The 13989-nt window shown below is 39.3% G+C and overlaps 1 protein-coding gene across 3 annotated transcripts in view; it reads left to right on the forward strand.

Annotated features, from left to right (window-relative positions):
- Positions 1-13989, forward strand: part of prdm5 (PR domain containing 5) — a 217161-nt gene that overhangs the window by 11601 nt on the left and 191571 nt on the right. For all 3 annotated transcript variants that reach the window (XM_052044647.1, XM_052044639.1, XM_052044657.1), the window contains exon 3: positions 6473-6595. In XM_052044647.1, the coding sequence (XP_051900607.1) occupies positions 6473-6595 (123 nt within the window). The remainder of the gene's footprint in view (positions 1-6472; positions 6596-13989) is intronic.

Genomic DNA, 13989 nt, shown 5'->3' on the forward strand with positions numbered 1-13989 from the left:
AGGAATAACGAGGTAGAGTTCATGGGTTTCTGATTTCAGAAATCTGATGGCGGAGCGGAAGAAGCTGTTCCTGAAACATTGAGTGTGGGTCTTCAGGCTCCTGTATCTCCTCCCTGGCGGTAGTAATGAGAAGAGGTCATACCCCAGATGGTGAGGGTCCTTAATGATGGATGCTGTCTTGTTGAGGCACTGCTTCTTGAAGATATCCTCGATGGCGGGGAGGGTTGTGCCTGTGATGGAGCTGGCTGAGTCTATAACCCTCTGTAGTCTCTTTCGATCCTGCACACTAGAGCCTCCATACCAGGTGGTGATGCATTCAGTAAGAATGCTCTCCACTGTACATCTGTAGAAATTTGCAAGAGTCTTTGGTGACATACCAAATCTTCTCAAACTCCAAATGAAGTAGAGCCATTGGCATGCCTTCTTTGTGAGTGCATCAATGTGTTGGGCCCAGGTTAGATCCTCTGAGATGTAGAGACCCAGGAACGTGAAATTGCTTACCCTTTCCACTGCTGACCCCTCAATGAATACTGATGTGTGTTCTCCCAACTTCACCTTCCTGAAGTCCACAATCAATTCCTTGGTCTTGCTGACATTGAGTGCGAGGTTGTTGTTGTGACAGCACACAACCAGCCCATCTATCTCACTCCTGTATGCCTCATTGCCGTCTGAGAATCTACCAACAACACTGGTGTGTCATTGGCGAATATATAGATGGTGTTTGAACTGTGCCTAGCCACACAGTCATGAGTATAGAGAGAGTAGAGCAGTGGGCTAAGCACACATCCTTGAGCTGAGCCTGTGTTGATTGTCAGCAAGGAAGAGATGTTATTACCAATCCACACTGACTGTGGTCTCCCGATAAGGAAGTCAAGGATCCAGTTGCAGAGGGAGGTACAGAGGCCCAGATTTTGAAGCTTGTTGATTAGTACTGAGGGGATGATGGTGTTGAACGCTAAGCTATAATCAGTAAACAGCAGGCTGATGAATGTTTTGCTGTTGTCTAGGTGCTCCAAAGCTGAGTGAAGAGCCAGTGAGATTGCATCTGCTGTAGACCTGTTGTGGCAGTAGGCAAACTGCAGCAATTCTGATTCTGATTCATTCACAAGAAAAACATGAACATCAATTAAACACAATTTTTACAAGAAAGAACACAATTAGAACAAAAAAAATCCATTTTAGTGCAAAGTGATCAAGGTGGTCATAGTGTTGCTAAACTCTAGTTATTAGGGTTATGCCAATTGGTTCAAGAACTGAAGTAGCTTTTCTTGAACCTGGTGGTGTGGGACTTAAGGCTTCTGTACCTCCTGCCCGATGGTAGCTGCGAGAAGATGGCATGGCCAGAATGGTGGGGATCTTTGATGATGGATTTTGCCAGAGGAACTCTGCAGCGATGTCTTTGAAATGAGATGATTATTCTCCAGCAACCATAAACATCTTAGATATGACTCTAGACAAAGGAAAGTTTTTCAGTTGATTCCCATTAATTTAAGTTTTACCACAGCTCCTTATTTTCACTCTCACTCCTAGTGTTGGGGCATAATATTCAGCAAATGAATCTAAGTGGGATCTTGTCCGGGCTTGTAGTCTGCTTTCCTTGGGGTTGGTTTCAAGTTTGTCTCTGTGTCACGGTCAGATGATGATACGTCCTCAGGGGACTATGTGAGAGAAATTCTCCAGATGCAGGGTCCCTTTGTCAAAGGTCGTTGTCATGGGCAGCCATCCTCAACTTCAGCTCGCTTGTTTTTGTTTAGCCTTAGGCAGTGAAGAGTTCTCGAGCAAAATTGTTCTGACACAACCCAAAGTAACTACCAGTGAGGAAGTGCCATCTGATAGCATTGTCAACAGTACATTTCATTACTTTGTTGATGATTGGGATGTGCCGATGTTGTGGCAATTCGCCAGATTGGATGTCATTTTTTTTTGGATTTGAGGCCCTCTGGCAATTTTCCACTTTGTTAATAATTGCTAGCACAAAGGCTGTATTGGAACAGCATAGCTTGCAATATATCTACATCCAGGTCACTTGTCTTGAGCATCATGGCTGGGATGATATTAGTGCTATTGGCTCTGCAGTGTCCAGTGCATTTATCCATCTCAATTTTCTTGGAATGATTAGCTGAATTAGCTATTCATTTAGTTGAAGGTTGTGATGGCAGCATTGTCAGATGGAGACTGATTCTGGATTATTCATTTGTCACTAATAATTGAAGGATCCAAGACAAAAGAGACTGCAGATGCTGGAATCTGGAAAAAATGAATGCTAGAAGAACTCAGCAGGTCAAGTAGCATCTGTGGAGGCAAAAGGTGTAAGCTGACATCAGGACTAAGAGGGAAGAAGAAAGATTGCCATTATAAAGCAGTGAGGATAGAAGCTGATAAGCAGTAGGTAGAACCAGATGAGGAGGGGATGATGGGCAGACGCTACCAGGTGGGGGGTGGGGATAGCAAAGGTAAACAAAGGAAGAAAAAAACTTGCTGGATAGGTCAGTGTGTGGGAGGAGTGTTTTAGGGGTGTGGGTTTCCTGAAACTGGAAAATTCAATATTCATACCACTGGGTTGTAAGCTACTTAAGTGGAATCTGAGATGTTGTTCTTCCAATTTGCTTTTGGCTTCTCTGCAGCAATAGAGAAGGCCGAGGACAGGCAGGACATTGTGGACGTGGGAAGGAGAGTTAAAATGACATGCAGCTGGAAGCTTGGTGTGGTCACTGGGGACAGAGTGTCACCTGATATACACTTGGTTTCACCAAAGTAGAGGAGGCCACATTGTAAACACCAAATGCAGTGGAAGAGGTTGGAAAATGTGCAGGTAAACCTCTGCCTCAATTGGTGGATGGTGGTGAAGGAAGAGGTGAAAGGACAGGTATTACACCTCCTACAGTTGCGGGGAATGTTCCAAGAGATGGGCTGGACTGGGTGAGGAGGGATGAGCGGACCAGGGAATTACAAAGAGAGTGGTCCCTGTGGAAAGCGGAAAGGGGGAGAGAGGGGAAGAAGTGATGCTGGTAGGATCACCTTGGAGCTGGTGGAAGTGCAGAGAATGAGGTGTTGCATGGGGAGGCTGGGAGGGTAAAAGGTAAGGACCATGGGAATTGTATTGCTGTTCTGTCTGGGGAGAGGTGGGTGTGGGAAATGGAGGAAATGTGTGTGAGGGCTCCAATAACTATTGAAGGATCCAACTTGTCTTTCAGTAAGTTCAGCCTTCCGGCAACAAATTGGATTAAGTGTATGACTTATATGCACTCCAGTGTCAAATTCAGGTAGCAAACCACACTCAGCAGATTTCAAACTGACTGTTGCAGTTGGGTCTGTATTCTACAGCATTGGTAGGAGTGATCACCATGCACTCCTTATAGAGATAAAAACCTATCTTCACACTGAGGGAACTTTTCATCTTAGTGTGTGACACAAACACCATGTTAAATTAAATACACACACAAACACAGCCATATAGACAGAAATACAACGGGGAGTAATAGGTGGGACGACAGAGTGGAATAGGGAATCACAAAGGGAGCGATCCCTTTAAAATGCTGAAAGGGGAGGCGAATGTGTTTCTGCTGATGGAGTCTTGTTGGAACTAGCCTCTAGATATAGTCTGGCCTGCTAGACATGTCCTATTTGGTCAAAGTACACAATATTAAACAGACTCTACAATGTTAGCAACACATTGCAAAAACAAAGGAGCTTAACGGCCCTTTAACTATCACATTGAGAGGGAAATTCTCTTTGTTCCACACATTGCCCTTCCTCACCTTCTCTACTACCTATACTGACTTGTTTCACCCTTTCACAGTCCTGATGAAGGGTCCCAGACCTGAAACATTAACTATTTCTCTTTCCACAGAAGCTATCTGACCTGATGAGTTTTTCCAGCATTTCTGTTTTTATTTCAGATTTTGAACATCGGCAGTCTTTTTTTTGATTTTAGTTATGTTGGAAGTTGATTGACATTACTGCTGCATGTCTGGAGGCTTCTGTGGATTGCCTGGTTGAGCAGACAATTAGCCATTGTGTCCTAGGCAAGCGTGGAGCTGCAAATTGCTGTGGCCGTTTTTCATGTCTCAGCTTTCATGAAGCCTGTACTAACCTTGTATTAGGATTTCCGTCCCAATTGTTGTTACCCTGGAAATGCTGAATGCTGAGTTCTGGAATCGAATTTATTAATTATAGAGATGGTCTCATTATAGTTACCTAAATGCTGAAAATAGCAAAATAGCATAGGCTGTGATTTCCTTGCTAACTCTTCTAACTTTTTGTTGGATGAAAAGCAGGGAATCAAACATAAACTGTAGGATTCTGGGTATTACAAACTGTTCAGAATATCAATGGCTCCAAGCTATCTTTACTAACCAAAACCAATTGGTACCTATTGTAAACAATATGGCAATAAATTCCTTACTACATTACCCTAATGTTAACTTAATCTGACTAGTATCTCTATGGTTTATCATTAAAAAACTGATGATATGTGAATAGTGAGCTATTAGGCAATTGTTACTAAAGTACATCAGAAATCCATCTCAAGTTTCCAGTAGATAATTAAAGTAACCAACATGTGAATACCTAGGAGAATTATTTTTAAAAAAGTCATTGATGATTTGAGGAAGCTTGGCAGAAGATTGTTGAGGATATATTCATTAATGTAGCATTTTGAATTGTATAGAGTGACTGACATGAAACTTTCATTGTGGGGGGGGGAAGAGTGTTTGAAAAAGAACATCCATTGGTCAACAGAATCAAGCAGGATACATAATTATAGAGATAGTCTAAACATAACTATTACGATGATAAGATTTCAAGAGACCAGCATGTATGTGGAACAAACATCCTGAAATAGGGAGTTATGAGTTATTAGTTAATTATTTTAAAGAATTGGCTAAATATCTTGTGAACAATGGTATATTACAGAACATTAGCTTTTGTCATCCATAATCCTGTTGTGGAATGTGTAGCCCTTTTTATACAGTGTGGTTACTACTTACATTTTTAACAAATTTAAAGTGTTTAAATTTAATTCCTATTCTTAAGTTACTCAGTTTAACATTAAACTGCTTTCTTAATGTTCAATGCCACTGTTCTAATTTGGTAAAGTTAATTTTGTGGTATTAACTCTGCATATGAATTGTTCAGTCATTTAACTTGTCAGGTCTTAAACGGATTCAGCTAATATAAAGGTGCCCTCCTTATCAACTAACTCATTACAGCTGGAAAAAGTTTGCAGGAAGCTGAGGAAAAGTGTAGACATTTAGTGAAGTGATAAAGGATTTACCATCTGACCAGTCATAAGTCAAAATCAAATAATAAAAATGAGCAACCTCGTTACACTGGACATTGCATATGGACTGTAAGATAAAGAAAATTATGTTTTATTGAGAGTGAACTTGAACAGTAGCTCCAGTTGAAAAAATACCACAATTACAGTCAACTGAAACCAGAGATCTGAATCATCAGGACTCCACAACTTTATGAAACTGAGTGGTACTTGACTTTCTCTCACTCTAATTCCATTTTTCAGTGATGGAAATTACTTAATTGCAAGGCTTCCTTCTTAAAGGAAAAACAGCAATGCTATCTATTAAAGAATCTATTAGGTCATGTTGTTGCCTCAAATCGGAGGTTGGGACAACAAAAGAAGCTCAGAATGGACAAATGTTCACAGCTGATTTCTAGGAAGATGGAGCCATTTATCATATAATTTAAGAAAGAAAATCTTCTAATATATTTTTTCTAAAATTTATCTGACAATGCCAGGATTAATGACTCTCAATAAACTTTGGAAGGTCCAATTTATCACATGGATAATGAGCATTTCGGCAAATTCAAGGCATTCTGGGATACCAGTTAAAGTTGAGGACATTCTGGAATGTTAGCAAAGCTGCATGTCTCATTAATTTGACCTATTACTTGCAAAAGTATGAAGGTTAAGATTGTAAAAATTCTGAGTTTGTCATAATTGTCTCCAGCTATTCCATTAGGGTAGCTAATGTACAAAAGCAAAATCACCAGAATCTTCTGTAGACTTTGTTACAGTAGGTAGATAATTAAGCTATTTCTTGAGAGAAGAATTTAAGATTAAGCTTTGACTTGGAAATAAAAGTGAATACATTGGAAAGGTTTTCAATTCACATTCCAATAATGGATGATATGTCTTTGATGTATGTGCACTTATGAGAAGTTTGGGACTTGATTCAACTCTCCATAGAATATTCATGAAGTATCTGTACCTGCTGGTGCTACCTACTTTTGCACCATGCTTTTCTTCACTGCTGGACAGTTCACAGTGTTTCCATTTTAAACAAATTTGTTCATCCAAGGGAGGGGTCTTTGCTTTGTCTTTATAGGGTGGCTGGAAGCATGTATTAACATAAGTGGTATGTGAAGAAAAAAATAATTCTTTTATGTTTTGAATAATGTTGCCATTTTTTTGTGGCAGGTTATAATCCTGAATTTTCTTTCACCCTTGTAGGTACGTGGAAATAAGGGAGAAGTTTTGTACATTCTGGATGCCAGTAATCCTCGGTATTCAAATTGGCTGCGCTTTGTCCATCAGGCCCCAACACAAGAAGAGAAAAATCTGGCTGCAATTCAGGTACATTTGGGAATGCCACAGAGGCTCTTAAAGGTGGCTAATGACTCTGCAGTTGTCTTTTTTTCCACTAAATTATATATAGCCACCTGCATTGGCATTGTATCTGCTCTCTGCTTTGCAAATCAGTTGTAATACTCACAAGCTAGCATTTAGTTCTGATATGTAGTTCAGATGTATCTGTGAATTATGGTAATTATATTCTTTATCTGAAATAATGGGTTTCAATAAACATGTTATAATCTTAGTCTATTTGAGCTGTGATGTAGTCCAGTCAATAAACCAATGCATTCAATCTTAATTTAAAATTCTGTATTGACCTTTTCATTCAAAATCAGACAAGAAGTACTTAGCAAAAGCAGTAATTATCAGTAATCCTTGTTGAAGTAATCATTAAGTTTTTTGAAGTTGATATCAGTATCACTGATATTTTTCTACAATAATAAGCTGGTTTTAAGATATTCTTTACCCCACTCATTACACACTGAGTTATATGGACGTTCACAGTGCAGTTTACAAAGTCGAATGGTGCAAGGAGCTTTTAAATATTCAAAGCAGAAGTCAAGATCAAACTAATGCAAGACTGCCATGGATTTGATTCACCCTCTCCAGGCTACCAAAGATCATTTATGTATTCCCTTAATTAACTCAGGGGATTTAACATGCCTCTGTTTCTCCTACCCCTGATAGGATTACTCTCTGCTCCTTATCTAGACTACCAAAGATGAATTACTTTTACTTTTTCTTCAAGAAGGAAATCAGATGCATGTTCTATTATTAGACTCTTACCAGTCATTTAACTTGCTTGACTAAATATCTGCCTGGAATTTTGGTACTTTGAACATTTGTCATTGCTCATTGGGAACTTAATATCACAAAATAATAATAAAGGTGATGCTTGTGCATAGTGAATATTTTGAATCCTGTTTGTAGTTGGGTTGGGATGGTAAATTGCATTTTGCATGTGGGGAATAAACATTACTTTCACCTTACATTAACTACAAGTTTGTTCCTTTGTTGCTTTATCTGTGAGTAGTCACTATAAACCTCCAGTGGAACAACTTGAGTCGTTCTTAACTTGTGCATTAGCTGGCCTGTTGGAAGAAGGGTTTGGCATCCATTTCACTGCTACGGTATGTGATACCCATGTCTGTCAGCCACTTTGACCCGCCACCCACTAACCAAGGTTCCTCCCTGTTCACCATTCCATGCACAAGACTGTGCCACCTGGGCTGCATGGTCCTTGCCACCTGTATAATGTTCTTGTACTATTTTGAAGCTCTTGGACCAGCATATTTTAGTTGACCAATAACTATTTATTGCTTACATTAACTATAAACACAGATCAAGGTTGTGTTTGGAATGGCCATCCCGAGCTCCCAGTTGCATGTCATTTCAATTCCCCTTTCCATTTCCACACTGATCTGTCCATCTTCAGCCTTCTCCACTGCCAAGGTGAGGCCCAATGCAAACTAGACGAACAACACCTTGTATTCCACCTGGATCGTCTACAACCCAACCTAATTTTAAAATTTCAGTTAACCCTCCCCTCCAGTGGTTCTTACTCTCCTTTCCCTCCCACTCACACCACCCCCCAAGCCCCCATCACCCATCTTTGTCCCCCTCCTCCCCTCTCCCTCTTTGTCTGTCTCCATCTATTATCCACCTGCCACTGTCGTCCAACTCCATCCCCACTCCCTTCCCCTACCTGGTGCAACCTGCTTGTTATCTTACACCCTTCCCCAGTCCACTAATCACCTATCTCACCACTCCCTTTCTCCTCTTTATACTGCCCATTTCACCTCTCCAGTCCCAGTCCTGATGGAGGGTTTTGACCCGAAATATCAGCAATTCCTTTACCTCCATAGATGCCACTCAACCTGCTGACTTCCTCTGGTAGATTGTTTGTTCCTCCAGATTCCAGCATTCTTCCTCCCAAGTTAGTTAATTTACATATTATTTTAATTTTGAGAGGCAAAGATTTAAACTTTTATGAAAGACACAAAGGTAATTCATAAATTTGTGAGTGTATTGTAGAGCATATATTTCTGTCTATTAAAACTATTTTCCAATCTGACTCAAAGGCAGCCTATACTTTCTCCAATTGGGAAAGCTCCCAGTTACAAGCCAGAGTAAAGAAATGCTAAAGGGTAATGGGACATGAAATATTTATTTCAAAGTTAAAGATTGCAATTAATAAAAAATGCCCCCACTGAGATATTAATGATAGTTGTTCTGTCAGTGCTGGCAAAGAGCACAGGGTATCTCCAGTCTAAAATGAGTGGACAAATGGATGGGAAGAAAGGAGAGGTCTCTTTGGATAAGCAGCTTAATAAATTATTATTTTTTGGAGTAGTTTGAAGGTTACTGCTTGCTGTTTCACTAATGTTAAAAAATCAGTTATTTTCTTCAGTGCAACAATTGGAACTAGCAAAATTTGGGGAAAAAACCCTTTAAAGAGTCTGCGGATGACCCACTGATGACATTGCTGGTTAGTTTGATACACCAGTTTATTTTTTTCATACCCAGAAATCAGTTTTGACCTCACAAGGTCCTGTAGCAATTGCTGCCAAAGAACGTTCTGAGATTTATTGCAGAGGAACTGGTAACGGGGATATATTTCTACATTCTCCAAGCTTTACCTTTTTATGAGGAAATCATTAGACTTCCAGGATCATCAATCCTGGTTGTGTAAGATTGATGTTGAACCTATCTCTCCTTACATGCATATTGTACTGCTGCACTGAGTGCTTTGTTGTGATGACAAACTTGCATTAGTAAGTCCATAACATAATATGAATCAGAACCATAAGCTACAGATGGAAGTGTTTCATTTAATGCTGTTTCAGCTGATGGTAGATAATTTTTCACCTTGAGGATGAAGAGATTAAGTTTTAGCCCATTTTCATTATTCAGTCTTTACACTTGGTGTGGTTTATGTCTTTTCAGCCTAAATGGCAGGATGTAAAATAACTGTTTATGTGTTTGTAATTTTGAAAAAAAAGTGTTTTCTTCCCTTCTTGTTTTCCTTCACCAAAAATGGGAAAGTACACTGAAATAGACTACCTGGCTACTTATTTTTCCCACATTATCTTTGTTGTTGAAGGCATTTGTAGCTCCCTGAGTGACCTGCTGTGACTAACTGATTGAAATTAGAATTGAAATTGAACCTACATTTGTAGCACCACAAAATCTTAGGGTTTTCCCCAATGGAGTCCTGGACGTGTGCCTGCGCTCTCTTAACATGACTTAAAATATTTTCATAATTGTTGTTCATTTCATAAAATTAGTCTTATAAAGATATTTGTTCTTAGAAAATAAAATGACTTATTGTTTAGTCATTTTGCATTGTTGGTACTTACTTTTTCATGTTAAAAATAAAAATTTTGCCAAATCTCAATGTTAATGAGATTTGTCCAACCCAGTTATTGGTTAGCCAAGGTACTGCCAGTAGAACTGTGCTAGAGTCTTCCTGCATCTGAAATTGCCCATAATAGCTTATCTGATTTACTTATCCCAGTATCTATTTCTGAAATAATAATCTTACCAATAGTGAAATATGCTTTAAGTTAATGTTGCATCATTCTCCTGTGCAAAGGAGTACAGTCTGTAGTAATAACTGACTCTCTTCTTGATTTAGTAAAAATCACTGCTCCAGTTTTGCTTTTAAGTAGAGGCAAGAGGGGAAACAAATTTGTGTCTTAGAAGTTGCTATTTTAATGGTTTATCCTCTGAACACTTAAGTCATCAATAGGCTGTTACTAGTAGTTGCTTTTTTTGTATTTATTGATGATCTATTAATTATTCCAGTGAAATGTTTGTTTCAGTAGGAATTGAAAATCCCTTTTATCTCCCTCAGATGCATTTGACATCAATTCCAGATCAGAACAACAGGGAAGATTTTGTTGCTGTTATTGTGTAATGTGAAGTGGCCCCATGGAGATATCTGCATTCTACAACTGTCAGTAGAGTGCCTGCTGCCATAATAACAAATAAAAACTGAAACAGCGATCCAACTGTTTTGGCATATTTTGGAAAGTGCACAACCTGTTTCTTCCTCATGGGAACCCATGTGTAATCTATTATATTCTGTAAACACTTAATAACAACATGAGGAGATGATGTGTGGACTCCTACTTGCGGAGAACAGGTCAGTTCTTATTTTGGAACTGCATTGCTGTTTTAATGCTTAGATTGAATTCCCAAAAGGAAGTAACTCTTCTGCTAGTGTGAGTTAATGCTGCTGATAGGTATGACTATATTTCAGGGCTTGCAAAAGTTGAAAGAGAAGGTGATGAAATGAGTTGAGACCAATGAGGAGAGTGTGGGGATTTGGTTATAGTCTATGTACATAGTAACTGTTTGGATTCTTAGAACATGGCTGTTTTATTGGTGACAGAAATGATACCAAGTTACTGTGCATGAAAATATAAATGAAGCAGATGCAAATAGGCTAGTTATTGGATTGGCAATGTCTAGGTGAGAGTGAGTGTATTATCATCTGTTGCATTAATTGATAAAATTTTGTTGGGTCTCAAAACAAATAAGGAACAAGGTAGAGAGAGGGGGATAAATGGAGTAATTTGTTCATTAGATGTGGACTTGGCTGGCAGGCCTGGTGTACCAAATTGTCCACTGAACTGAGTGCCTTGTTGAGTCATTTCAGAAGGCTGTCAAGAGGCATCCACATTTGTAGGTCTGGAGTATAAACAAAACCAGAAAAGGCCATATTTTCTTCCTTGATGGGCATCAGTGAACCTTATGTTTTTCACAGTGGTTCTGCTAGTTTTGTGGTGACCTCTAATGATTTCAGATTTAATTAATTATTTGAATACAAAAAAAATAATTCTGGCTGCTGTGTGGGATTTAAACTTGCAACTCCAGATCAATAGTCCAGCCTCTGCATACTAGTTCAGTGACTTAAGCACCATATTATTGTACTTGAATTGGCATGTTTTCTTGAGTTTACCATTGAGAGCAGCAGTATAAAGCCACTCCTAACTACAATAGAAACAAGGAATGTTAGAAATACTCAGCAGGTCAGGAAGAATTTAGAGAGAGAGGGAGAAGGGGGAAGAGCAAACATTGCAGGTTTATGTCCTGTTACCAGTACTGGCCAGTCCTAATACCATCTGAAAAGACTGCAATATGTCAAGTCAGAAGATAGGATAGTGTTCTTTGACTTAAGTTGGGTTTAGCTGGAACAGTGTAAGAAGCCAAAGATAGAGTGGGAATGGGATGGAGAATTAAAGTGACAGCCAACTGGGTCACCCTTGCAGACTGAATAGAGGTGTTCTGCAAAGTGGTCACCAAATTTGTGTTTGGATTCTCCAGTGTAGGGGATACATTGTGAGCACTGAATGCAGTGCACTAAATTGAAAGATGTTCCCAGGATTTGCACCTTCACCTGGAGAAACTGATACATTCATGAATGGTAGGAAAGGAAGATGCTTAAGAGCAGGTGTTGCATTTCCTGCAGTTGCACAGGTGGTGATAGAAGAGTTGACCAGAGTGGTGTTGGAGGGAATAGTCCTTCTGAAATACTGAATGGGGAAGGGCAAGGAAGATGGATTAGTGGTGGTATCATGTTGAAGGCAACGGCAATTACAGATTACAATTGATCTGTTCAATGTGGAGGTGGCTTAGGTGGCAGATCAGGACAATGGGCACCCTCATTTTACTCTGGGTGGGAGGAGAGGGATTGTGAGCAGGAGGAGAGGGTTTGAGAGCTGAAGTGCAGGAACTGGAATGGGTGCAGATGAGAGCCCTGTTGACAATGGTGGAGTGGAAATCACGGTTGATCAAAAAGGAAGAGAACCTGGAAACACTGATGTGGAAGGTAGTGCAATCAGAATGGATATGACGGAGCAGGAGAAACTGGAAGAATTTCTTACAGGAGGCAGAGTGAGAGGAGGTGTTAAGATAGCTGTAGGAGGCTGTGGGCTTTTAATGGATATTGATTTCTAATCTATTGTATTAGATGTGAATAGTGAAAGGGAAGAAAAATGTCAGAGACGGACCTCTTGAAAGCAAGATTAGGATGGAAGTTAGTAACAAAGGTGGTGCTGCTTCAGAGTTCTGTATGAGAGGAGGAAGCAGTGCCTATATAGTCATCTATGTAATGAAAAAAGAGGTGAGGTGTTGCCTGATGGGAGTAAAACAAATGCTATTCCATGTATGCTTCAAAATGAGCCAGTTGGGGCAGGAGGCTGGAAACACGCAGAGTGACAGAAGGTGTCAAGGAAGTAAGTTGGAGGAGATGTGGATGAAAGGGAGAAAGAATGGAGGCAAGGGAGGAAGAAGTAAGTTTTGTGGGACAGGAACAGGCTGAACCAATGGGTCTATTAGGGAAGTCCTGCTTATGGATTTAGGGAGGAGGGAGAAGGGGAACTTTCTGACTATTTTAAGTTCATCTTGTCAAAGAAGTGTAAAATGATAATGAGTAAGTGTATAGCTGGCTGAACTAATTTTTGATAGTTGTCTTGAAGTTAAATTCAAATGGGATATTTTTTGTTTCATAACATACTCTTTATCTTGACTATAATGCATATTTACTCAAGTAGAATGAATTCTTAGTATGGAAAAGAATTAAGAGCAATAATCTCTATAAAGGGTTGTGCTACTGTATAAGGAAAGAAACTAGAAAGTTTTCTGGGAGCAAACAGATTACCAAAGCAATCAATACAGACTTACTAGAGTTTTAAGAGTAGGTTGGAAGATCCCTTCGATTGTGACTTGTGCTTTTTTAACTCTTCTTGCAACCACCAGCCATTAGTGTTGCAGACAGTACATGTTGAAATGCCAATGGCAAAATGTTAATGTATGAAAAATTGATGTTGGTGCGGAGCCAAAAGTAGCATTCCTTCTGGCCAGAAATTGATGAACTATATAAAGAACTGCAAATGATTTCTTCTAAGTATACATTTCCAGGGTAAGAATATGAACTCTGTCATCAGGAATATCATAATATAACATTTACTTAAAAAAAACATGTTCAGGGTACACAGAGTAGTGATTTTTAAATATTCTTCTGATTGTTTGTGGTTGATACGTTGAGGTCATTTGTCTTCATGCTGGGACTGAGAAACAATACACAAGCAGACTAAATATAGCTGTTAGTTTCATGATGGGATGTATCGCTGTTGTCTTAATGTTTTTCAACCTGATGAAAATTTATTCAAATTGACTTTGTTTGAGTCATCTAGCATGTCTTTTGAAATGTTAATGTATGAAAAATTTTCAGCTTGTATTAGACGTTTTAGGATGCTTTCTGTTCCAGCTCAGTGATCTGAACAAACTACTTAACAGTCTAACATGAGATTTGTTTATTGCTCCTGAATTCAAGTGGTTCAAGTAATTATTATTGTGTATTTTGATTACTAAGGATGTCTTTATTG

This window comes from Pristis pectinata, chromosome 2, assembly GCF_009764475.1.
Source record: "Pristis pectinata isolate sPriPec2 chromosome 2, sPriPec2.1.pri, whole genome shotgun sequence".
Classification (NCBI taxonomy): Eukaryota; Metazoa; Chordata; class Chondrichthyes; order Rhinopristiformes; family Pristidae; genus Pristis; species Pristis pectinata.